The following is a 27,732-nucleotide window of genomic DNA, read 5'->3' as shown; positions in this document are numbered from 1 at the left end:
TTCTCCAGATGTTTTGACTGTCTCTACCAGACCGAAACAGCTCTGGATTCATAATCGCTGTCGACTGACATGATGCATGCACACATTTCTGCTGCTCACAATCCCTGAGAAACATTACAGACAAACCAAATTACTAGGCCCTGAATATACAGAGTACTGACTGAGACAGCCTCATATACAAGTAATGCATGTCCTGACCCCTGACCTTCTCAGTCTAGTGACATATCTACAGTGTGTTCAATGTTACAACTCCCGTAGGGCTTCGTAGCAGTACATAGACACAAGCCAGGGCTTTATCAGGAATGGTGGAAGATATTAGTTATTCTGATTGATTTGGAGGCTTTGCTTTGCAAACATCCTCTGTTGTGACAGTACAGGACGGCCTCGGCCCAGACATGCAGACGCTGTTACCCCTAAATGACATTTCCTAATATGTCTGCAGCTGGGTTTTAGAGAGCACCGCACCCTTGACTTGAATATCAATCTAACAATTAGGGAAACACAGATCCACATTCAGGGGCCCTCCCTCCATCCCCCTTTCTCTCCATCCATCCCTCCTCCTCTCGGTCCCCCTGCTGTTCTGGTGAAGGAATTCTTCATAACCTGAGATGGGAAGATTAATTAAGATTATCAGGTGCTGTGGCCCCTGCTCCCTATGTGTTTACTCTGCATTTGGCCCTTATAGGGATAGCAAACACATATCGCTGCTTCTTATTTGAGGACAATTGCTGCTGATGAGGAAGGGGAGATAAGGGGATCACTAGGGAGGAAATGGTGCTAGCTCCGAGTTCTTTCTTTCTCTAGACCCAGTGGGAGGCTAGTGTGAGGCTCCTGGGTAAAGCTTGAATAACAAATGAGTTTTGCTGTGGATTTGGCTAATCATCCTAACTGTGCCCTGCCTGCCTAGGCTGAAGCCCCCCCCCCCCCCCCCCCCCCCCCAAATCTCATACTTATCACAGAGCAAAGTCCAAGCACTTGAACTGCAGACCCCTGTCCCTAATTAAGGACAACTGCAAATGAAAAGCAGCTGGCTGTAATTACATAATTAAAGTGGCTTTTGGGGGGAAAGAAGCATAATTTCTGCAGCCATTGCCATAAATCTTGTGCTGTCTGAGCCCATACTTTTAACATGAACTTTTCCCAGCAGGTTAATGCATTACTCATAGAAAAAACACAGTATCCCTTTGTATTTTGGTTGAACCTGCTTAATAACAAAGAGTAAGTTGGGCGGTCGGGAGGTGGGCCGGGCAGGGAGGGAGCTATCTCTACCCATGAATGACTCAGATAGTTTCTACAGCACGGTGCACTGACACCTTCACTTAGCTCCATCTGTGAACTTCTTCCCCCCCTGTTTTAACACAAGTCGGGTCTGCTTTTTGACTGGACATGCTATGTGCACCAGTGAAAACCTCACTTATAATAATACTGAGTTGCCTGTATAAAGCATGTAACAAAGATTTGAGCTTCATAAAACACATATTGAATTACAGTCGGGTTAGAAGAATTGTTTACTTTTTTTATAAGTATGAATGGGAAAATTAAATCTCAAGTTGTTTCTGTAATGTCCATTGATTAAAATGTTTTAATAACAAATAATTAAATGCTTGCCACTGATGTGGCAGATTTTTTTTTAAAGTTTCTAATTTTATAATTACTCACTAAAACCCCTAAAGGGAACATTTGGTTTTACTTTCGATAATTCGGATGAAACCAAAGTCCAGGATAACTTTTCCCCTAGAAACACTAGAACCACCAGCTAGCAGAACTGCAATTAAGCAATTATGACCATTTCACAGAATAAGCTATAAACACCTCTAAGTGTATTGTGAATGGGCCTCTGCACGTTCCGACAGCCCTAACGCACGATCTTTTGTCAGCCTCTCTCCAGAATGATTAATAGTTAAATTTTTCCAAATTATTTAGACACACAAATAATTTCATACAACGAGGGGCTATTAGCACATCTTGTAATAGACATGTTACTATGATGAAAGCTTTAATTTGTTTTTGGAGCACTTAAAGGGTTAGAAAAGCCACTCCGCTCCCCATCATCAATCATGTGTCACTTAACCGAAGTGTTATATTATGGGAGTAATGAAAATACGCTCAACTTTAAATGGATGCAGTTGGACAGCTGGCTTCCCCTGGCTTTGAATCCCTGCTTACTGTTTTCACTGTAAAGACAATTACACATAGTCCTCTGGTACATGACTTGTCCAGTCAGACATGAAGGATATTATTGGCACCAAGCACAACTGCTATTATGCTAGCTGTCAGACAGACGTAATTGAAAAGGAAAGTGTAGTTTCGCAGGAAGAAAAATATCTGATGTATGGTGGTTCGTATAGCTTATGTTGTGATTAGCCAAGAAGTCTGAGTAGGTCAACAAATGAGACATAATGCTCTTCCTCTTTTTTTAATTATTAATTTAAAAAAAACTTAAATATTAGCTAGACAATACAGTATTGTTTAGGGGCAGAGTGGATAAATATTCAGAATATCCAAATATCTTTGGGCACAAATATGCCATGGTAGACAAAGATATATATATATAACGGTGACTTGTTTGTCTTCCAAAATGTGACCTCTGACAGTTAGTTTTGTTGACCTCTTCAAAAGGACCTCACATTTGTCATGATATTGATATGTCTGAATAAAGTGAGGTGCTACTTTTGAGGCAAAGTGGGGTGAGATTTCTCTCCGGAATATAAAAGACAGAATTATCAGTGTTGCATCATGCATTGATATATTCATGAAATTGAACACTGCCCCAATACCCACTTCTAAACACACAGATGTTCATAGGCGGATCATATTCAGAAGGAAAGTAAATCTCTGGGGAAAAGACATGAAGTAAATGGTGTGCAGTTCAAGGGATTATAAGAATCGTAGCTGTTTAAGGTTTTAACTCTGCTGTCATCCATGACCAATATAAGTAGTGCCCTAAACAGTGCACTACTTTAGACCAGGGCCCTGGTCAAAAGGATTACACTACATAGGGAATAGGGTACCATTTGGGGAAAAAGTCAATGATTTCCTTTGGCTCTTTGTCTGCGTGTTTTCTATTCCCTCAGCATGCATAGCCTACCCACAGTTGTAGGTGATGTTATTTCTATTGGAAAGCTGTTCAAAAAGGTGGCTCAGCCAAGGACAAGGCTACGAGGGAATCCTATATTAAAGGTAATCATGGTGGCAAGGGCAAAATGTGAAGCAGATTTCCACTTATTTACTTTACGTTACTTTGTGACTTTAAACAGCGTCAGACCAATTACAAGCGCAATGCAAGTTCTCCCTTATGGAACGGCACGGCACGGTGCTGTGGCTGGACGCCGTTCACTCAGTTTACTCTCTCGGTTCACTCGGTCTCTCTCTCCCGGACTGCCGGTGTACTGTAAATGAGTTTTCTGGATGAGGTAGAGCTGTTTTTGTAACCACGCTTGTTGACGTGTTTCCGTGCTGCCATTGCGGAGGACCTGATTGGGACCATGAGTGTTCCAGCAACGGCATTCGTTTTCAGAGCCCTGACAGACTTCAGGGTTAAGATGTTCCGAATTAGATTTGAATTACAACCACTAAATGCCCCTGTCACAGCGTGTTATGGCTGACACTACCCATGTGCGTTCGGCTGACTCAGGTCTTATAGGAAGGCCCACAGTTAAAACAAAGGCATACTCCAAAAGGCATAGCCCCTAAAATTGTCACTGTGTAAAATGGTAATAGAGAGGTATTTCTCAGATCACAATCCTAATCCTCATACAGCCCCCACAGCCTTAGCTGGGAAAATAGGCCCTACAATCCTGGGTGGAACGTTTCCAGAGAAGGAGGTTTTTTAAGATAAAAGCAAATAGAATTAGTTTGATCTTTAGAAGCTTTTTGCTGTTTTGATTTTGAGAACCAAGTGTAAAAGAAAGAAGATGTTTTAAAAAAAACATATGAATGTTGTTATTTGCCATTGAATTTGAGATGGGTACTTTTCTTTTGATGCTCTTAGTGCACTAAAGACTTAGCTAACAATACAAGAGGAGAAGAACATTTCATTTAGTATAATTAAAAACTTTAGTCAATTTAACGAAAACAACACACACAAATAAACAACAGAAATGGCCTTAATTTATTAACAAGGTAAAAAAACAAATATACAAAAAAAATGATAAGATTCAATAATAACAACAAAAATCTGAACCATCAATCTGGCCAGACTGCAACACAACTTTTCCCCTATCTCTTCATGTCCTGTCATGATGAGAGGCCTGTCACGATGAGAGACTACGCCGCTCTTTGACACAGAGCCATACACACACAACTCTCTCAAAGTGAAGATCTTTCAAGATGGAGCTAAATCACTCTGCTTCAGCTCAGCTCAGCATCTAGCTACAGATGTTTAAACTCCAGCTCCCTGACAACGTAATTGGCCCAGGGCTATACACAGGGGGAAGAAGCAGGTATCCTTAAACAACAGTCAAAGTCTCCCAGAAAAAAAATGAAAGGATGAAGAAATAAATTAAAATTCTTGCGTGAAATGGTGAAAATAAACAGTGTGCCTGAGCTGGCATCAACAATCCAAAGAGCAGACTCTGCAGAGTCTCAGGCCTCAGGACTCCCAACAAAGACACAGTATGGGCCCCCTTCTCTCACACTCTCTCTCTCATGTTCCCTCCATCGCTAGTGACAGCCCAGGTGTGAAAAGTTCACCTTTGCCAAGAAGTCTCCTGCTCTACCTCCCACCCCCCCCCCCCCCCCCCCCCACCACTCCCTCTTAAAGTAGGCCTTTTAAAGCGTCACTCCTCTTAAGTCGCCAGCTCAGAAACAGAGGTGTTTTATACACACTAAAGGAGAGCAGAGGTTACTGAAGCTGAATTACCAGTTGAGAATACGAAGAAAAACTGCAAAACAACTTTATTGTTTGATTGGCATTGCACGGTATGAATAAAATAATGAAATGTCCCTTATCTCTGCCAATGGGACATTAAAACGGGGGTAAGAAATTCAAGTATTTACGTCGTTGCATAAGGCTTTAAGAGTTATTGTTTTCCTCTAGTTCATCGGTTTGGAGACCAATTTGGTTTCATTCGTGTTTATGATGGCTCTCAAGAGCTCTGATGTAATTCAACTCTAAAACACGGCTCCAGCAACACCTCGTTACTACCTCAGGTAACCCTCCCTTTACCCCTGCCCCCCCTTACCCCTGCCCCTCTGCCCCCTAACCCTCAAGGTGCCAATTTAATGAGGAAAACATAGGACCCACTTCTCAAATGCAGAGACCCCCCCACCAACACTGCACCCCAACGCTGACCCTGAGAGAGCTACCTCCCACACCTCCTCTATCCTCCCTCCCATTTAGAAGGGTACATTACATACAGCAAGTGCAAATTAGGTTACTCAGAAATATACACAGAGTAAGGGCCTCATGGATTTCTCTCCAACTCTGGTGAAACATGTTTAACAAAACAGTTACTGAGCTTAACGCGCGGCAGCTATTATCAGGGGTGGGATTAGCCAGGGATTGGGCCAGTCATAAATATATCACAGCTTCATTAAGTTAAAACACCACAGGACAACACTGTACCATAACATACAGCTAAATGGATGAGACGGTCCAAGTCAAGGAAGGAAAGGTATGGGCCCTGGCTAGAACTAGTGCATTATAAAGAGAATAGGGTGCCATTTGGGACAAAGCCATGGAGTGCAGGCGGGCAGGAGGTGTGTTGTAGGGGAGCCATGGAGTTTCAGGGCTGCAAAGTAATTCCCATCTGAAAGCACTTCATTAAGGCCTGAGCCGTGCACCCCACCCCTGCCCTCCTCACCCCCTGGCCGCTCCAAACAGGTATTAAACAATTGAAGTCGTGAGTGGAGAGGGGAGCCCTTGAGCCCTGAGTGGAGAGGGGTGAGTGAATTTGCTGAAAATGGGTCTGATTTTGCCTGTTTGTGCCTGATCATCTCACCTTACATTGTTGTTGGAGAGCTGGGGTCGGCCAAATAAGATTTGATGCAGTTTAGGAGTATTGTATAAACAACCAATTGGGAGTTTAGAGGGATTATTTTGTCTGAAACAATTCATCTTGATATCCTGCATTTTTTAAAGTGGGGAGTGGAAAACAACAACAACGAAATGGAGACCAGTCAAGGCCAGCTGTTTGAAAACTCAAACTTGGTGTGAGCACTGAGGGTTGAAACACATTATATTTGTCAAAACAACTAAAGGTTTTGGGTAAAGTGCATCAAATTGGTATTGTGTTTTTCAGTTCTTCTGGTCATGTTGCACCACCACCATTCTCACAGTTGATTTTGAAGAAGTGTTCAGTATCCTCTTTCAAATTCACATCCCAGCATTCCAAGCACTTTTCAACCCTCCAAAAATCTGTATAGTTAGGATTATTGGAATAACTGTTTGCTATACCCATTCAATATGGTTGTAATTGTACACTCTACCTTGGTTCATCAAATGAGCAGCAATAATGGAACAAATTCCTACCCTGAGTGATGATATTACCTGCATAGCAACAGTCAAAGCCCTCACGCAACAACTGCACCCACCCACAGCAAATCAATCCAGTACTTCAGTGTGTACAGGCCAACATGGAACTCTCTACAGTAAGGAAAATTTGACTCTAATAATACTGTAATTTTATACACAGGATTATTTTTCTTTCAAATAATGTATGTGTCATGTTAGACTCCCCAGTGAGAGGCACTTCAGTGTGTATCTGTGTCTGGCCAGCAAAAAATCTATCCCAGGTTGGCTCTCTCTCTCTTCCCACTAAAATGCATGGTTCTTAAAAAGAAAAATACATAGAGAGGAGGCTTGGATATCAGATTATCATCAAGTAGCACCAGATCCCTGGTATTTTGTAGAAGATTTTGGTATTAAATCTCTGCTTCAAAGTAACTAATTACGCTAAGTCCTGATTTCATGGTCACAGCTGTGTTGCATTACCAATCACAACAACTATACATAGACATCTGTGGTTTTCTCCCTCTGCTAGGCCAAGGAGGAGATGTTGTGGCTTATCTCTGTGGTATCGATGTCACTGAAGCCCTGTCTGCATCCCAAATGGCAACCTATTGCCTACACAGTTCACTACTTTTGACCAGAGCAATAAGGGCCCTGGTCAAAAGTAGTGCCCCGTGTAGGGAGTAGGGTGTCATTGGGAACGCAACCCAGAAAGCCTGGGCAGAACCATCCAGACTGACTGATCACTCTCCCAAATGATGAATTGCCAGATTCAGTCAAAGTCAAATAACAGACAGAGTAGACAGTCAAGGCAGGGCCATATTGTTTCGTTCCATCCTTGCATGGATTGGCTTCAGAACTGCATGGAGGATGAAGACTGGAAACTCAAAGGCAACTGCTTTCCTTCCATACTTCTCTCAAGGTTCTAGATATTCCGAATATTCTAGAGTTACCAGGAGCTAGAGGTTGAGCATACTGCCCCTCACATGATACGCAGACAAAACTTGAAGTTATCAGCCCTCAATTCAAACAGACACTTAAATCAATGTGGTGTAGCATTTGATTTCACTTCTGTTCTAATGCATGCCTGGTGATGATACTGTGGCTGTAAAATACCACGCATAATCAAGATAATATTGCTAATGCCTAATAATTCTAATATAATGGAAACATAAGGTCAGTTGGCCCTGTGTTTTCAAGAAATACATACGTTTGTGTGTAAAAATGTATGACTGCCACAGAAACAAATATGTCTGCAGCAAAATGTATGTGAGAGAGAGAGGGAGAAAAAGAGAGTGCATGTGTACTGGGTGGACCTGTCCATCTCTCTCTCTCGATCTCTCTCACGCACACACACACGCGCACACACATTTCAACCTGGCAGTCACTGAGGGGTAACACTGGACAGGGCTCCCCAGCGACGCGGCTCTCACCGAAAGAGACAGGCGTGGCTGCTCAGCATCACTTCTGAACAAATCTATTGTTTCTGGTTAGGCTCCAGGGGTTCAACATACAGCGCCAATTACCTTCACATGAAAGGAGATGCGTTGTGAACCACTCTTAACCACAGAGACTTGGGCTGTTTTCCAAACGGCACCCAATGCACTACTTTTGACCAGAGCCCCATGGAGTAGTCAAAAGTAGGGAATAGGATGCCATTCGGGATCCAGCCGAGATGTCTTGTGAAAGAAACCACTTTTAACCACAGAGAGTTGATGTTAGGCATTAGATGCTGACCCATTCCAGTGACAGTCAGAGACACAGGGAGAGGTTGGTAGTTATCTCTCTGTGTTTGTGTGTGTGTATATATGTATTCTCTTAGCACTGGACACTATGAGAGAGAAGGGATGTAAGTTCACATAGAGGACATGGAAGGATAACCTGGGAAAGATCTTCAAGGGGAAAACTCCTTTCCTTTCGTGGGTCTCCTTCTGGAAAGACAATGTTAATCTCAATGGGACTTGCTGGTTTAAATAAAGGTTAAATTGTTCAGCTCTGTTCATACCATTGCATCTCTATAGATAATCTAACCCTTCTGTGCAGTCAGTTAGATTTTCCGACATTGGATTTTCAACTGTGGGGCTGTTCAGTGTCACAAAGGATCAGACTACAACCATTAAAACATATGCACTCTGGTTTTAAACTGTTCATATCCCCCTGCACACACACAGACACGTTACAAACCATTCATAGTACCCAATTGTTAGGTGAATCCTCATAGTTGAGCATACATAGTAAGATATTAGGTCTGGAGGGATTGCAAGGTTCAAAACACGTGCACACACACACACACACACACACGTGAATGTGAATATGCATGCAAATCTACATCTCCATCAGCCAAACCAATTTCATAGTTTTACACCACTGTGTTATTCACCAGCCAGCTCATATCATATTTAAACCGTACATGATTGAGTTTCCCAGTCCGATGACATATTTTTCATTATAGTCAAATGAGGGAGTCTGCGTACCTAAACACCTTCATTACAGACCAGTCATCGGGGGTCGAACGGTGGGGGCAGTTGACGTTCCGCTCGACTCAGGCCGACTAAAAACACTTATTTCAAATGGAAATATGGCAACCAGGGGCTAAAATTGTTTTTTAATTATTTTGTACCTCTCTCTCCATCTTCATCTCCATCTCTTACTTCATCCTTCTCTCATGCTGTTCAAAATGCCCTTTGTGTCCAAAACCTCATTTCAATATTTCCCAGATTGCATTTGTGCTTCATCAGAGATGGAATGAGACAGATGATGTGGAAGGAAGGGAGGGAACAGGGGGAAGCGGGGGAGGGAGGGGGAGAGAGGTGGGGGGGGTGTTGGGTCCTTCGAAAACAAACCAACTGTGATACTAAACAAATCACTAGCAGCCGAGGCCTCACTCACAGACTGTCTACATTATGTTGATTATCTCCTAAACACAGTCAGAAACCTCATTCTCTCATTTATTAGCTACAGTAACACTATAAGCAAGGCTTCTGTTATATTGTTGATTCTCATATCTTAGAGTTTTCTTTTCATCACTAACATGTTGATTATTATTACTGTAGAGAAGTACATACGTAGATTAAAGGAATAAGGAAAGGTGAAGTCAGGAATATAATAGGAATATAATATAGTATAATAATATAATATTGGACATCTAATGCACCGTTTGGTGGATGTCTAGCAACCTCTGTTGATCCAATCAATGGGATCTGGACCACGGCACCAATGCAGCCCGTCAAGATCTAAAAAAAAGAATGAAGAAAATAATAAAGAGCAACGAAAGAGGGATTTTGATTAAATACAATGCATGTTACGGTCACCACCAAAACTATTGGCACCATTGATAAAGATTAGCAAAAAAAAAATACAAATGCCGCGTTTTACTGGGAAAGAAATGGGAAATGATATTATATTATTATATTAGAAAGAGATGTTGTTTAACAAGAGGAAAAAAAACTCTAAAAGACAGGTGTTAAAATTATTGGCACCCCGAAATATTCTTATAAATAACATTTAAAAAAATAATAATCTGCATTTGGGTCATTCACTGAAATGAGTGTATTTTACATCCCTTTGATATTTTATGTAGAAAATGTGTCTTTTAAAATAAACCACATGGAGAATTCAATAAATCCGATTTTTTTTATATGAATAAAGGTTTGCTAAAATGCCAAAAATGCAGCTTTTTGACATGTCCCTCCGTCAAACCTCTGTCACTTCTAGGAAGGATTCAACACACTTCATCCTAAAATTATAAAGCCCTAGTTATTTTGAAGATTATTATTTATTTAATGTGACTGGTCAGTCTCTCATTCTATGGTCAACCCAGTTATGTGAATTTAAGTATTTTTTCAAAATATTCCTTAAAAAACTATTTTGCAAGATAAACATTGCACATCTAAAAGTCAAATCAAAGTGTAAATGCAGGTGAGGTGGTTTTACTCTTTTTGGCAATTTTTGGGTGGAAAACTGAGTGGGTCGAGCGTAACACATCAACCCTGTTATCCATAGATTGACAGGCTATACATGTTTTATTAATTAAATGTTTTGTGAAGCTTGCATTCAGTTGCCTCTCTCCCTGTTGCACACAACAAGCTTTCATTTCTGTCTGATTTAAAAGGAAATCGTCAACCCTGTTATGGTCAACCCTGTTACTTTAGTATTTTTTTTATTTAACTTCTTGAGATGGCAGAACGTGTTATTTATTAAGTTGAACATGTTCTCTTTATGACAGAATGTTAAAATGAGGTGAAGTCAAAATGTTATCGAATTACACTTCTCAAAAGGCACTGAATTAACATGAAACTTTTTATAGTTAATCTCATTGTACTGGAACTGTACTGTGTGGCCTTCCATGGGTTCCTGTTTCACTGTGGTATAAAATCGAGGTAACTCGCATGTAAAATCCCTTTGTTATCCATCACTAGGCAAAGAACTCACAAATGAAGAGACAAATGGTTGTTGACTTTCATAAATCAGGCAATGGGTACAAAAAAACACCACTATTAGGGCAACAGTAAAGACGTTTAAAACTACTGGAACAGTGGTAAACATGCCTGGTAAAGGATGCACGTGTATCTTGTCCCCACGCACAAAGAGGAAGATGGATCAAAAGGTAAAAACTTGATCGCAAGTGGATCTTCCACCAAGACGATGACCTCAAGCACACATCAAGATCAACAAAGAAATTGTTAATTGACCACGAAATCAACATTTTGCAATGGCCATCTCAGTCTGCGGATTTGAACCCCATTGAAAACCTGTGGTTTGAATTGAGGGCAGTCCATGAACACAGACAGTAGAATATCAAGGATCTGAAGGGATTCTGTATAGACAAATGGTCCAAGATCCCTTGCAATGTGTTGCCTAAACACTATAGAAAAAGGTTAAGTGCTGTTGTCCTCACAAGGAAGTATTTGAAGCAAGGAAGTGCATGAAGTATTAAAAACAGGAGAGCCAATAATTTTGACACCAATCTTTTTTTAGATCTTTTTAAATGACTTGGTAAAGAAAATGTTTCTCTCTGATAAATTGTATTAGTATAAAATAATATGTTAACATTTTTGGGAGCATAAAGCTCAGTGTTTGTTTTATTTACTTTATACATTTTTTGGTTCATCTTTATCAAGGGTGTGTAACGGTTGTCGTAGGTGGAAGAAGAAGAAGAGGACCAAGGTGCAGCGTGGTACGTGTTCATGGTAGATTTAATAAAGAAACTGACCACTAGAACAAAAAAACAACAAACCGGAACAAACGAAACAGTTCTGTCTGGTGCAGAAACACAAAGACAGAAAACAACTACCCACAAATCATAATGGGAACACAGGCTACCTAAGTATGGTTCTCAATCAGAGACAACGACAGCTGCCTCTGATTGGGAACCATACCAGGCCAAAAGCAGAAGTACAAAACATAGAAGAAAAACATTGAATGCCCACCCCAACTCACGCCCTGACCAAGCTAAGAGACATAAAAAAGGAATTAAGGTCAGGACGTGACAGGGTGCCAATCATTTTGGAGGTTATTGTACAGATGGATGCTTATGTACGATGGAAGACTAAAAACTGTTGACTACAATGCAATGTATCTTCTGGTTAAAGTGGCACTCTAACTTTTTGGGTGACTTGACCAAATTGACATAGAAATGTGAGTTATAAATCTATCATTCTACTTGAAAGCAAGTCTATGAAGCGATATATCTCTTATATGTGCGCTATTTCCATGCATTCTGTTCTGAAGTTTTGTTTTGGCATCTTTTACTTTCAGTTGTGTACATCAGTTTCAAGCACCTGAAACAACAATATTTGTTCTTATGGAAAATATATTTCACAGCGGTTTTGATGGTAGAATGATTCTCTACACTATACTAGTTTATTTTGTCAGATAAACTGAAATTAGGCAAATTATACGGGTTTTAGCAACCAGGAAATGGCGGAGTGATTTATGCATAGTGCAACTTTAATTCAAGATGGAGTTTCCGTTTCTAGCTCCTAAGCAACTTAGGAAAGAAACTCACGACCATTGTTACTCTCCCTTCCGAGGGGCTACAAGGCCCTCCCCCACCCTCCGTCCAGCAAATCAGATCACGACTCTATTCTGCTCCTCCCTCCCTTTAGGCAGAAACTCAAACAGGAAGTAACCGTGCTAAATGAATATAGCCTCGAAGCACTCACTTCTTTCATCATGAAGTGCTTTGAGATGCTAGTTAAGGATCATATCACCTCCACCATACTTGCCCCCCTAGACCCACTTCAATTTGCATACCGCCCCAAAAGATCCACAATCGCCATAGCGATTGCCCTATCCCATCTGGACAAGAGGAATACCTATGTAAGAATGCTGTTCATAAACATCACTGCTCTAGAGGAGATCTGCATGGAGGAATGGGCCAAAATACCAGCAACAGTGTGTGAAAACCTTGTGAAGACTTACAGAAAACGTTTGACCTCTGTCGTTGCCAACAAAGGGTATATAACAAAGTATTGAGATAAACTTTTGTTATTGACCAAATACTTATTTTTCCACCATAATTTGCAAATAAATTAATTAAAAATCCTACAATATGATTTTCTGGATTTTTTTTCTCATTTTGTCTGTCATAGTTGAAGTGTACCTATGATGAAAATTACAGGCCTCTATCATCTTTCTATGTGGGAGAACTTGCACAATTGGTGGCTGACTAAATACATTTTTGCCCCACTGTATAGCTCAGCCTTCAACACCATGGTACCCTCCAAGCTCATCATTAAGCATGGGGTCCTTGGGTCTGAACCTGGGTCTGACTGTTAAATAGCCATCACTATCAATCAAATGTATTTATAAAGTCATTTTTCAATTCCTGACAAGTAAAAATCCCCCAAAAAACTTTTCGGGTAGCCTTCCACAAGCATCCCACATTAAGTTTGGTGAATTTTGGCCCATTCCTCCTGACAGAGCTGGGTAACTGAGTCCGGTTTGTAGGCCTCCTTGCTTGCACACGCTTTTTCAGTTCTGCCCACAAAATGTCTATAGGATTGAGGTCAGGGCTTTGTGATGGCCACTCCAATACCTTAACTTTGTTGTCCTTAAGCCATTTGCCACAACTTTGGAAATATGCTTGGGGTCATTGTCCATTTGGAAGAACCATTTGCGACCAAGCTTTAACTGATGTCTTGAGAAGTTGCTTCAATATATTCACATAATTTCCCTTTCTCATGATGCCATCTATTTTGTGAAGTGCACAAGTACCTCCTGCAGCAAAGCACCCCCAAAACATGATGCTGCCACCCCCGTGCTTCACGGTTGGGATGGTGTTCTTCGGCTTGCAAGCATCCCCCTTTTTCCTCCAAACATAACAATGGTCATTATGGCCAAACAGTTCTATTTTTGTTTCATCAGACCAGAGGACATTTCTCCAAAAAGTATGATCTTTGTCCCCATGTGCAATTGCAAACTGTAGTCTGGCTTTTTTAAATGTCAGTTTTGGAGCAGTGGCTTCTTCCTTGATAAGCGGCAGGTTATGGTTATGGTTTCAGGTTATGTAGATGTAGGACTCATTTTACTGTGGCTATGGATACTTTTGTACCTGTTTCCTCCAGCATCTTCACAAGGTCCTTTGCTGTTGTTCTGGGATTGATTGTACTTGATTGTACTTTTCGCACCAAACTACGTTCATCTCTAGGAGACAGAACGCGTCTCCTTCCTGACCGGTATAATGGCTTCGTGTTCCAATGGTGTTTATACTTGCATACTGTTGTTTGTACAGATGACCGTGGTACCTTCAGGCGTTTGGAAATTGCTCCTAAGGATGAACCAGACTTGTGGAGGTCTACAATAATTTTTCTGAGGTCTTGGCTGATTTCTTTTGATTTTCCCATGATGTCAAGCAAAGAGGCACCGAGTTTGAAGGTAGGCCTTGAAATACATCCACAGGTATACCTCCAATTGACTCAAATGATGTCAATTAGCCTATCAGAAGCTTCTAAAGCCATGACATAATTTTCTGGAATTTTCCAAGCTGTTTAAAGGCACAGTCAACTTAGTGTATGTAAACTTCTGACCCACTGGAATTGTGATACAGTGAATTATAAGTGAAATAATCTGTCTGTAAACAATTGTCGGAAAAATGACTTGTGTCATGTACAAAGTTGATGACCTAACTGACTTGCAAATACTATAAAATTTGCAAGTCGGTTATTTGTGGTGTAGTTGAAAACCGAGTTTTAATGACTCCAATGTAAATGTATGTAAACTTCCGACTTCAACTGTATGTGTATGTGACCAATATCAAATCAAATCAAATCAAATGTATTTATATAGCCCTTCGTACATCAGCTGATATCTCAAAGTGCTGTACATAAACCCAGCCTAAAACCCCAAACAGCAAGCAATGCAGGTGTAGAAGCACGGTGGCTAGGAAAAACTCCCTAGAAAGGCCAAAACCTAGGAAGAAACCTAGAGAGGAACCAGGCTATGTGGGGTGGCCAGTCCTCTTCTGGCTGTGCCGGGTGGAGATTATAACAGAACATGGCCAAGATGTTCAAATGTTCATAAATGACCAGCATGGTCGAATAATAATAAGGCAGAACAGTTGAAACTGGAGCAGCAGCACAGCCAGGTGGACTGGGGACAGCAAGGAGTCATCATGTCAGGTAGTCAAGGGGCATGGTCCTAGGGCTCAGGTCCTCCGAGAGAGAGAAAGAGAGAAGGAGAGAATTAGAGAACGCACACTTAGATTCACACAGGACACCGGATAGGACAGGAGAAGTACTCCAGATATAACAAACTGACCCTAGCCCCCCGACACATAAACTACTGCAGCATAAATACTGAAGGCTGAGACAGGAGGGGTCAGGAGACACTGTGGCCCCATCCGAGGACACCCCCGGACAGGGCCAAACAGGAAGGATATAACCCCACCCACTTTGCCAAAGCACAGCCCCCACAACACTAGAGGGATATCTTCAACCACCAACTTACCATCCTGAGACAAGGCTGAGTATAGCCCACAAAGACCTCCGCCACGGCACAACCCAAGGGGGGGGGGGGGGGGGGGCAGTAAAACCTTGAAATCAGCCCTTGCTTTGACAGGAAGCCAGTGTAGAGAGGCTAGCACTGGAGTAATATGATCAAATTTTTTGGTTCTAGTCAGGATTCTAGCAGCCGTATTTAGCAATACAATTTGATTTGATTGACAACATGCTTACTTTTTTTTGTCCTGCTGAGACCAAGGTCTATTTTACAGATGAGCCCGGTAAACACCTACATATACACACATCAATATACAAATCAATCCATGAAAAGCAAAACACAATCATAGAAAACAAACACATTCTTCAGTAAAAAAAAGTCCTCAAAAAGGTCCTTGAATTGCCTTAAAAAAGGGCCAGCCTACTTTCTGATGCAGAATGCAGTGATGTGTACTGAACCCATCGCCTGTAATAAAGTCAATGGTGTCCAATGGCGGCAATACAGTGGCAGCTGCATTCATATAGACAATATCGGCAGTCTATAACTGGTATGAATGTCGACTGAATGACATGGGCAAATAAAGTGCTAACCTAGTCCCAGTCTAATCTAATCTGTTATTCACCCCGGTCTCCACCTACTCATTTAAAACTAGACACACACTGCAACACCTAGTATTTTTTAACACCAAGTGTAAAGATCCTCACAAACACACACACAAAAGTGCACACACACACACACAAACACCCCGTCTACCCATCCACACACATACTTTAAAAATCCTCATCTTGCCATGCATAATGAGAGGAGTGTGATTTCCATAAAGCAACCCATCCATCCTCCACCCTGGCCTGTGAAATACAAAGCCAAAAGCCCACAGCAGCACCAGTCAGTATTATGCTGCTAACAAGTCACTTCCTAATGGGACCTTACAGTGGCGAGGCAGCATGCAGGGCTAAGTGACTGTTAGTTCTAACGCCCCATTATCACTGTGGCCAATGGAGATAATCCCCTATGGGACCTCCCATTCAGATGCAGGCAGTATATTCACAAACCTCCTTCCCTCCCTCCCTTACAGTGAGTGACACAGTCATCCACAGCCACAACGAGGCTGCTTAAATCACACAAGCACTCCATTAGGTCCCTAGTCAAAAGTAGTGCACTATATAGAATAGGGTGCCATTTGGGACACAGCCGTAGTAAGTAGGTCGATTTTATTTGCTGGCTTCAAATTCTGTAGGAAAAGCCTCTTCCCCCAGATACATAGCTGCCCCTGAAGCCCCGCTAATGACATCTCATATATATATTTTTCATTCTAGCAAGAGAAGACAACACATAATGATGCTGTTCAAAAAAATGTCTCCTCCAGTTATTTACTTTTGAAATACACATTATGTGCACAAACACAACAATTACTCTAATATAGCGTGTCTCATAGTTCCAGTTGGAGGTTATAACAGCAAAGTTTGAAGTTGCTGATCTGTCCTCCAATCTCATGTGTAACTCAACATGAGTTTGTCTAATGATAATACTGCTATTGTCGCTGATTGACAGGCTGAGATGGTATAGTTTATCAATGATCCAATCACGGACAGATGGTGGGTTGACAGCACTGTTGATCGGCTGATCTCTGCCTGCCCCCTGGACTGTGTGTACACAGCACACACACACATATTTACACACACACACACACACACACACACACACACACACACACACACACACACACACACACACACACACGCACACACATCTGCACGCAAACACACAAACGCGCAGACACACACACACTCGGCGAGAGAGAAACATACAGGTCTGGATGTGGTTAGCAGTGAGGAAGGCCAGACTCGCTGTACAGCTGAAGGGCCATCAGTAAGCCTAGGCATTAATAACCTTTTGCTGGGCTGTGTATTGTAATTGTCAGACTACAATTTACTGTTTACCCTATCCACAAAAGATAGGGGAATAAAGACAGAATAATGAGCAAGGCTGACATGTCTGTGTTTGTATCTATTCAATGTATCTGTGTACAGTGTTCGTGTGTATTCATGTGTGTGTGTTTGTGTTGGAGGGGTTCTGGCATTCAGAATGCCTTCTACGTTCAATTTGGGTTGTCGCAGCACAACCCCAGCCTTTAAGGAGAAGAGAAAAACAAGATGCCGGGGTCAGGAGGGCAAGTTGTGCAAGCGCGTTTGCTGAGTGACAGACAGTTTAGCACTATCAAGGGACCCACGTTGCAGAGGTCAGAGCAAGCTTTTGGCAAAGAAGTGAGTGGAGAAACAATGCACTCCTCCTCCCCCCTCTGCATATTTATTCGTCATCTCTTTGTTTTTACAGAGTGCAGTATAAATGGGTCAGATGACGCGGCGCGAGCCTGCACATTGTCAACACAGGTAATAAGTCACTATAACCCTCTGATTCCCACACTCAGCCCCTTCAACAAATCACACTGCCATCGAATATGACCACAGAGTAGATAACAGCACAGGGCCTTCTAGAATTTGCATTCCATATAAAAATGAAGTATATTGTGCATCCTGAATGACACACTATTCCCCATTTAGCGTACTTACTACTTTTGGCCAGTAGGTCAAAAGGTCAAAAGTAGTGCACTATATTGGGAATGAGGTGCCTTTTGGGACGCAACTTATGACAAAAAAAAAACTATATACAGTGCCTTCAGAAAGTATTCATACCCCTTGACCCCACATTTTGTTGTGATAAAGTCTAAATTCAAAATGGATCAAATAAAATAAATTCTCACCCACATTTTTGAAGAAATCTTTGCAAATGTATCAAATTAAATATAGAAATATCTCATTTACATAAGTATTCACACCCCTGAGTCCATATGTTAGAATCAACTTTGGCAGCGATTATAGCTGTGCATCTTTCTGGGTAAGGATTTGCACACCTGGATTGTACAATATTTGCATTTTTTTATATATTTTTTATTCTTCAAGCTCTGACAAGTTAGTTGTTGATCAACTCCTGTGTATATTAGGCTTGTGTGTTAGGTTATTGTCCTGCTGAAAGGTGAATTTGTCTCCCAATGTGGATTGGAAAGCAGACTGAACCAGGTTTTCCTCTAGGATTTTGCCTATGTTTTGCCTAGCTCTATTCCGTTTCTTTTTATCCCAAAAAACTCCCTAGTCCTTGCAAATGACAAGCATACCCATAACATGACGCAGCCACCACCATGCTTGAAAATATAAAGCGTGTTACTCAGTGTTGTGTTGGATTTTCCCCAAACATAACGCTTTGTATTCACGACAAAGTTAATTTCTTTGCCACGTTTCTTACAGATTGACTTTAGTGCCCTATTGCAAACAGGATGCATGTTATGTAATATTTGCAATATTTCTCTGTACAGGCTTCCTTCTTTTCACTCTGTCATTTAGGTCAGTATTGTGGAGTAACTACAATGTTGTTGATACATCCTTAGTTTTCTCCTCTCACAGACATTAAACTCTGTAACTGTTTTGAAGTCACCATTGGCTTCATGGTGAAATCCCTGCGTGTTTTCCTTCCTCTCTGGCAACGGAGTTAGGAAGGACGCCTGTATCTTTGCAGTGACTGGGTGTATTGATACACCATCCAAAGTGTAAGTAATCATTTCACTATGCTCAAATGGATATTCAATGTCTGCTTTTTTTTATTTGTACCTATCTACCAATAAGGTTGAAGTCAGAAGTTTACATACACTTAGGTTGGAGTCAAAGTAGATGTCAAAGTAGATGTCCTAACTCGTTTTTCAACCACTGCACACATTTCTTGTTTATTAACAAACTATAGTTTTGGCAAGTCGGTTAGGACATCTACTTTGTGCATGACACAAGTAATTTTCCCATCAATTGTTTACAGACAGATTACTTCACCTATAACTCATTGTATCACAATTCCAATGGGTCAGAAGTTTACATCCACTAAGTTGACTGTGCCTTTAAACAGCTTGGAAAATTCCAGAAAACTATATCATGGCTTTAGAAGCTTCTGATAGGGTAATTGACATCATTTGAGTCAATTAGAGGTGTACCTGTTGATGTATTTCAAGGCCTACCTTCAAACTCACTGCCTCGTTGCTTGACATCATGGGAAAATCAAAAGAAATCAGCACAAAAAAAATTGTAGACCTCCACAAGTCTGGTTCATCTGTACAATCAATAGTACGCAGGGATAAACACCATGGGACCACGCAGCCATCATACCACTCAGGAAGGAGACGCATTCTGTCTCCTAGAGATGAAAGTACTTAGGTGTGAAACGTGCAAATCAATCCCAGAACAACAGAAAATGACCCTGTGAAGATGTTGGAGGAAACAGGTACAAAAGTATCTATATCCACAGTAAAACGAGTCCTATATCGATGTAACCTGAAAGGCCGCTCAGCAAGGAAGAAGCCGCTGCTCCAAAACCGCCATAAAAAAAAGCCAGACTACGGTTTGCAACTGCACATGGGGACAAAGATCGAACTTTTTGGAGAAATGTCCTCTGGTCTGATGAAACAAAAATAGAACTGTTTGACCATAATGACCATCGTTATGTTTGGAGGAAAAATGGGGAGGCTTGCAAGCCAAAGAACACCATCCCAAACGTGAAGGACGGGGGTGGCAGAATCATGTTGTGGGGGTGCTTTGCTGCAGGAGGGACTGGTGCACTTCACAAAATAGATGGCTTCATGAGGAATGAAAAGTATGTGGATATGTTGAAGCAACATCTCAAGACATCAGTTAAAGCTTGGTCGCAAATGGACAATGACCATACTTCCAAAGTTGTGGCAAAATGGCTTAGGGACAACAAAGTTAAGGTATTCGAGTGGCCATCACAAAGCCCTGACCTCAATCCCCATAGAAAATTTGTGGGCAGAACTGAAAAAGCGTGTGCGAGCAAGGATGCCTACAAGCCTGACTCAGTTACACCAGCTCTGTCAGGAGGAACGGGCCAAAATTCACCCAACTTATTGTGGGGAGCTTGTGGAAGGCTACCCGAAATGTTTGACCCAAGTTAAACAATTTATAGGCAATGCTACCAAATACTAATTGAGTGTATGTAAACCTCTGACCCACTGGGAATGTGATGAAAGAAATGAAAGCTGAAATAAATAATTATCTCTACTATCATTCTGGCATTTCACATTCTTAAAATAAAGTGGTGATCCTACCTGATCTAAGACAGGGAGTTTTTACTAGGATTAAATGTCAGGAATTGTGAAAAACTGAGTTTAAATGTATTTGGCTAAGGTGTATGTAAACTTACAACTTCAACTGTACGTGCCCTTCTTTGCGAGGCATTGGAAAACCTCACTGGTCTTTGTGGTTGAATCTGTGTTTGAAATTCACTGCTCGACTGAGGAACTTCACAGAAAATTGTATGTGTGGTGTACAGAGATGAGGTACTCATTAAAAACCATGTTAAACACTATTATTGCACACAGAGTGAGTCCATGCAACTTATTATGTGCATTGTTAAGCACATTAGTGCTCCTGAACTTTAGGCTTTCCATAACAAAGGGGTTGAACACTTATTGACTCAAGACATTTCAGCTTCTAATTTGTAAAGAATTCAAAAAACACTTGACATTATGGAGTATTGTGAGCAGGCCAATTTTAAAATTCAGGCTGTAGCACAACAAAATGTGGAGAAAGTCAAGGGGTGTGAATACTTTCTGAAGGCACTGTATACACTCCAAAAAGGACAAGTATGGACGTTAGCCATATAAAGAGAACAAAAAGCTGTGCTCCAGGACCCCAAAACATATCTGATGAGCCTCCCTGCACACTCCAACAAAATAGGAATATTATCATTTATTTCCCTCTACCGTTCAGACTAATGTAGATCAGTGTTTGTGTCGCAAATGGCACCCTATTCCCTATACAGTGCACTACTTCTGACCGTAGCCTTATGGTAGTACACTTAATAGGGAATAGGGTGTCATTTGGGATACAACCCCTGTGGCCCCTCGCTTCCCTTCCCCCTCCAAGGTTGTAGTCAGTCATAAATAGCATCAGGCACCTCAGGTAGGCCTCAGAGCCCAGGCAGGGTAAATGAGATAATATACCTGTGATAAGCCTCAGGCCGGTTGAGGGTGACATCAGCACATCAAGCAGGCCGTGTATCATACAGACAGTCGGAAAGAGATGGAAAGATAGAGGAGGGCCGGCGGGTTAGAGGGCGGACAGGATAAAGAGCCTATTAAAGGGGCAATCAGAGATTGGTAAATGCATTTTTTGCAGGTTGAACGCTTAGTTATTTGAAATCCCGTTTTTTTCTCTTTAATCTGCTGTAAACACAGATCATCAAGGTTAGGTGAATGAGGTCTGGATTCTGTCCGACATTATTGCATATTGCCTCAAATAAAGGACCCTCAATGGGATAGACACAGGAAATGGTGGCTTAGTACATTATTATGCCTCAGAAATGGGAGATCTGTCTCGTCAATAACCATATTCTTAGCGCAACCCTTAAACTCTTGATTTGATCTGATGTTAAGCAAAATTATTAACTGTGGAGAGAGAGTAACTCCAAAGCTTTAACCACGCAGTTAAAAATAATAGAGACAATTCTGAGAGTAAACGTAAGATGTGTATCTTGGACTATGCTGTGGTAGTGCAATAAAACATTTTTATCAAAATGCCTGGTGAGATGCTTGTACAGCTGAGAGTACATGAGGTCATTTCTCTCCCCAACAAGCAGGATAAACCACTATTTCTTCCTTCAGCTTGGCAATCAGGGCCATGTGTAAGCACAAAAACTGAACACACAACCCCGTAAAGAGCCCGGAGAGAGTGTAAAAGTACACTCAGACAAACATATACTTAATACCATCTATTCCATAGGCCTTGATGTGATAAAATGGGAGAGGGGGGGGTAGGGTGGGTGGTTTGAGAGAAGGGCTCGACTGAAGCCTCTCAGTGGCCATAAAGGGTGGGTAGAGCGGTTCACAAAGCTGGGCCGGAGTACTGAGGTCACCACCAGTGCCCACTAACACACACGCACAGCGAAACCCACTTACACACACAGCAACACGGTAAACCCCACTTAGACACACAGTAAGCCTTACTATTAAATACTGGACTGACCGCTGGACTGGAAGGTCAACATAGATTTCATAGAGTGTAGTTTGTAATCTTAATCGTGAAACTGACCCAAGCCCGTGGCTCCTATAAGGAGCATAGGCCGTTGACAAATGTCCTGCATATCACTCAGTTCGGGGAATGTTGAGGTCACTCTCGGTCATCTCGGCCTGGACGTGTCTCCTCCCAAGTGTTTATGGGTTAAACTAGATGACTATTTGATTTCAATTCTCCTCTTTGGAAATCTGGCACATGAAATCACAGAAGAATACTAAACTCAAGTATATGAAATTGCACACCAAACATTGAATGCGGCACAATAAAAGCGGGGGAAACTCATAATAACATACCCAGAGTGATATACCAGAATGAACGACCATCTTTATTGTAGATATGAGTGAGAAGTTGGTATTATTTTCAATGTCCCTTAAAATTCCGCTGCAAGTTGTGATGGCCCATACTGAAATCAATACATCATCAAATCTGTTCCATTCCATTCTGTTATATTCTGCTGGTGTTCCGCTGTTTGGTGACAATTACATTCTCACTAGTTCATTCCCAAAAGTCACCGTCTGTCAAGACTCCCCATCCGCTAGAGCAAATTGCTGCTGTAAAGAGCGCATCTGATTATTCAATTATTTTACTCCAATGTCCAATGTAGAAGAGCTTGTTTACAAATGTATAGGGGCTGGGAAAAGCTTGTTGTTGATTGAAATCATAGTAGTACAATACACAAAATAAAGGGGGGGGGGGGCACATCTTTCTACCGGACTTGCACTACTCGTGTGGAACTAGTTAAATGTAATCTAACTCGAAGGGGGGAAATAGTTGACTAAACATAATTCAAGTCATGCCTATTGGAGGACATGGCGGTTTGTGGGTTGCATTACAATTCAATAATCAAAGAATAACATTGAAGGCAGGACATCGATGCATACACAACAATTACATTTTAGCCCCCGTCCTATCGCAGAGATCTTTTAATTCTTTACTAGTGTATTCATCAGATGGTATCCTGCTGTAGGCACATCGTATCTTTCCCCTCCATCGCTTCTTATGGTACAGACACACAGAGAAATCTGATTGCCGATAGGCACTAGTGCCGTAGGAGGCCGTTCCCTCTCTTGCTAGAACAAAAGACGCCCCTGCTGTGTCCCAACCTGGTACAGACGAACCTGTCGTTTTTACTTGTAGAACCACTATGCTCGTCAGTGGCCGACAACTTGACTTTGAGCCAATCAGAGAGTACAACCCCAAAATACCAGCAATCAAAACAGCAGCAAAGTCTAAACCACAAGTAGTTCCTCCTCTTCACATAATGGCACCATCATAAAAACACGTTGACTCTTTCTCTGACACGAGGTAAAGTATGGCGCCCAAGTGCAATGCTAAATTGTGCTACATGTACAAAAAGCAAACAAAAAACGATTATCAGTTGCCAGTCCGCAAACGATTGAGGACTACCTTATAACTACACTCCCATCAAACATCTTTACTAATACAACACTCAGGTTGGAAATTGATCATGATGCAACATCTGTCTTGAATGATAATTTCTTAATTGTGTATATTCATCAGTGAAAAAAAGACAATGGGTGTGGCACCATGTGAGTGATGTCATATTATTTTAAAGTCATGGCCCCCAAATAAAACATTTGTGTGTGTGCACGCACGCATTGAAATTCCGGAACACAGAACCAAAACATATACAGATGAATGTTACATTAGCTGCAGTTCTTTAGACTGACTGAGTGTTATAGAGAGAGTGTGCCTGGTAGTGCCTGAATCTCCAATCTCCAGTCCGATGCTTGATGCTTATTATGATGAAGTCCCCCTCCTTGGAACCAATGTACACTATAGACCAAATTTCACTACTTAACGAATGCTTAACGGGGTCACACAACTGCTGCTTGAGAGGGTAAATCCAGATTGCACTCTATACGATGGCATCTGATGTCAAATGATATGTTATAAAACAAACTGTCAGAATATGAATATATATAATAACGTTACAATATAATATACACCACTGTAGTTTAGTTAAGCCTTCCTTCTAGTCACATACACGCGCAACTTTTGAATGCTGTTATCAATAATGTATAAAAGTAGCATATTTACATGGGTATTCCAAAGTTCAGAAACCAAATTCCATTGTATGGCACCAGGTTAAGCAATAGTATTGCATGCATACCCACATACCCACTATGAACAAACAGTACTGGGCCCGTTGCAGCTACTGTAGGCAAGGTTGCCTTCGAGAGGCAAGAGTTGCAGAATTCACTTGATTAAGTCGAAAGGCACTGTTTTAGTTTGCGTTATTCGGCTGTCAAAAATATACATCATCAAATAGATACAAGTAACTCTGTATTGCCTCTTTGCAAAGAATTACGTGAGTTTATACATGTCTATATGTACTATATGTATATAGATAGATTTCATTTTTCAACGTACGGATATCACAGTAAAAAGGCTACAGTATATATGTCCCTGCAATAGATATTTGTCAAATTGCAGTTGTGTCCAGAAAAAAACAGTTAATTTGTATTGATATATATATATTTAAACAAGGCATTGTGAATGATCAGAGTGCAGTGTCTTCTGAGGTAGTATACCTACGGTAGGATTTTATGACTTAGCCATACATTTGCCCAAGTTGCCATACTGACAGAAAGCGTCGAAAGCATACATGATATATATATGAAATATAACACCATAAAATGCACCACAAACCTCCTAATTCATTCATTCACTTTGGGCACTACTAAGTTAATCATTTGAAGGAGCTTAATTACGTTTGTTGCACACCCACTGTTTTAGGACAACACGGGTGTAACAGTTTAAGGAATGAAACAGCTGTGAGGAATGCCATTTTCAAGTGAGTTGAGAGTAGAGTGAGAAATGATCTTAGAATCTAGAATCTTAGGATCTGAAAATCTAGAATCTTAAGAGTCTTCAACCTACAGTAAGACTGGGCTGGCCACACAAGGTGAGAGAGAGAGTGCAATCGGCTTACCTCAACAAGCTACAGTACAGATGGAACCCTCGTCGGATCATTGCTAATTCATTTCTTTGTTGAGCATCAAACCTCTTCAAATGACAGAGACTAAACACATTACTTTAGGCCTATGTATGTGCAGAATGAGAATACCCTCTGGTTTAACTCCACCAAATCTTCAAGCATTAAATCAAAAGAGGGGAGAGGGAAAAAACAATGACAACAACAAAGCAAAACCTCTACAGCTTGATGGCTGCTAAAACAGGTCAATCAACCCAACTGACAGATTTCAAAGGTCAAATAAAGAGGTATTGTAGGTACAGTGCAAAAAGGATGAAACATTCAAGCTTAAAATGAAGAGAGAAAAAAATCCTGGCAGCAATTTTTTGTTGTTGCATTGCAATCAACTGAGGTATTCAAGTGAAGAGGGCCTAATGACATTTTTGAGAGAAAATAAAAGCATTTAGTCTACGAAGCTATGTAGTCACAATGTGTTTGAACTAAATAATACAACAAAAAGGCTGGTATCCATATCCCTAGGAACTCACATGTGCAACCCTGTAGCGCCACATCTGCATAAGCTTTGGTACGTGAAGGGATGTGTGAACCGCAATTCTGTTGAAGAACAACGTTGTCTGTGTCTCCTAAAGACTGTACTTAAAAGGCCTTACAGAAGTATCCTATTCATACAAAATCTGCAGCATGTTACCTGGGTAATATGTCTTCTTTTTCATAATATTTTCAAAAGCTAAACAACAGCCAATAGAGAGACAGAACTAAATGCTAAAAAAATGACCATCAAAAGGAACATTATCAATCTTAGTATCAAAAGCCATACTTGAAACCAAAGTTCCAACTTATGTCATAGTAAACATATAATTTCTTTCACTTTAGATATATTGATAGATGCATAATGTTTATATAAGCCATCCACTTGCCATGGTTATTAATACATAAGCTACACTAACATGCATCCTCAAATGCTGTTTAAAATCTATTTTTAAATTACAGTAACTGGGTATGTTGACTTTCTATCATTTTTTTTCAAGATACGAGGAAGGGCCTTAGTATGTAAGGCAAATAATATTTATATTTCATCGTAAATGTATAGATATTGTTACGTATAGTATTTATGTCCATCCGACCACACAATTCTAAACACAACAGAGAGTAATGGAATAAGTGCAATAATGACTGATCCTGCATTCCTAATGGTACCCTATTCCCTATATAATGCACTACTTTTGACCAGGGCCCATAGGGTCGTATATAGGGGAAAGGGTGCCATTTGAGACGCATCCTAAGAATACCATTTCAAGAGAGTTCAGACAGAGGTGGGTCCCAATGGTCTATTTCGTCGGTGGTCTGGCCTCTGCTTGCCATGTTCTTAGCCATAGCGTTTTTAAAAAATACTTTAAAACTGGCACTAGTGCACAGACTGAGGAGTTTAGCGGTTTTTGATTTACACGTTTGATTTTAACCATCTAAAACTACTCATAATAAGCATAAGCCTCATATCTCACTGACACAAAGCAAACATAAAAAAAAACTGAAATAAACATAGCGACACCTGACCTTTTTCTTCTTCTTTTTAACACTTTGCTATATGTTAATAAAGCACTCTTGTGATTTACACAAAGCAGAGAAGGAAAGTAAAGATTGTGTTTGCGCAAAAAAACATCCAACGTAAAATCCGTTACGACCAGATCAGCTCTCTTGTTGCGTTGGGACTTCCCCAGGTCTCTACAGAACGTTCCCTGGCTGCGCCGTTGTGCGCTGGAGATACAGGGCTAATGTTGCACTGTATTGGTAACTAGCATCAATCGCTAGCACCGGTAACTACTGGTTAGCGTCAGTAGCTAGTGTCAGTGACTACCGGCTAGTAACAGTTGTAGGTAGCTAGTGTCAGTTGCTAGCGTCAGTAGCTAGCTAGTTAGCGTGTGACGCTCAGTTGTTCGGGACCTGAGGTTGGTTGGCTTTGAGGCTGCGCAGAGCCCGGCGCGCGGCGGCAGACTTGGCGATCCGGTAGCTGCGGCCCACGCCTTTAAACTTGCCCTTGCCTACGACCTCCACCGTCACACGGACCTTCCCCTCGTACGTCCTCTCTGCAGGGCTGAAGGGGAGGGCAAATAATTACATAAAGGACACTAGAGGGACAATGGCATCCTAGCAACACAACCAGAAAAACTTTCATTCTAGAAACGGATTAAATATGGTAACATATTGTATAAAACAATGCATTTGTAATTTTAGGATCTATATGGGGTAGAGGGTGA

At 41.2% G+C, this 27,732-nt stretch overlaps 1 protein-coding gene across 1 annotated transcript in view; it reads right to left on the bottom strand.

Annotated features, from left to right (window-relative positions):
* Positions 1 to 22,822: 22,822 nt before the first annotated feature.
* Positions 22,823 to 27,732, bottom strand: part of dicer1 (dicer 1, ribonuclease III) — a 50,777-nt gene continuing 45,867 nt past the window's right edge. The window contains 1 exon segment of the mRNA XM_090210993.1: positions 22,823 to 27,569. Within this exon segment, the coding sequence (XP_090067119.1) occupies positions 27,404 to 27,569 (166 nt within the window). The 3' untranslated portion in view covers positions 22,823 to 27,403.

Source organism: Oncorhynchus mykiss, chromosome 19 (assembly GCF_057628025.1).
Source record: "Oncorhynchus mykiss isolate SJ-2025 chromosome 19, ASM5762802v1, whole genome shotgun sequence".
Lineage (NCBI taxonomy): Eukaryota > Metazoa > Chordata > Actinopteri > Salmoniformes > Salmonidae > Oncorhynchus > Oncorhynchus mykiss.
The sequence above is the reverse complement of the archived record's forward strand: the minus strand, read 5'-3'. Positions and strand labels throughout refer to the sequence as shown.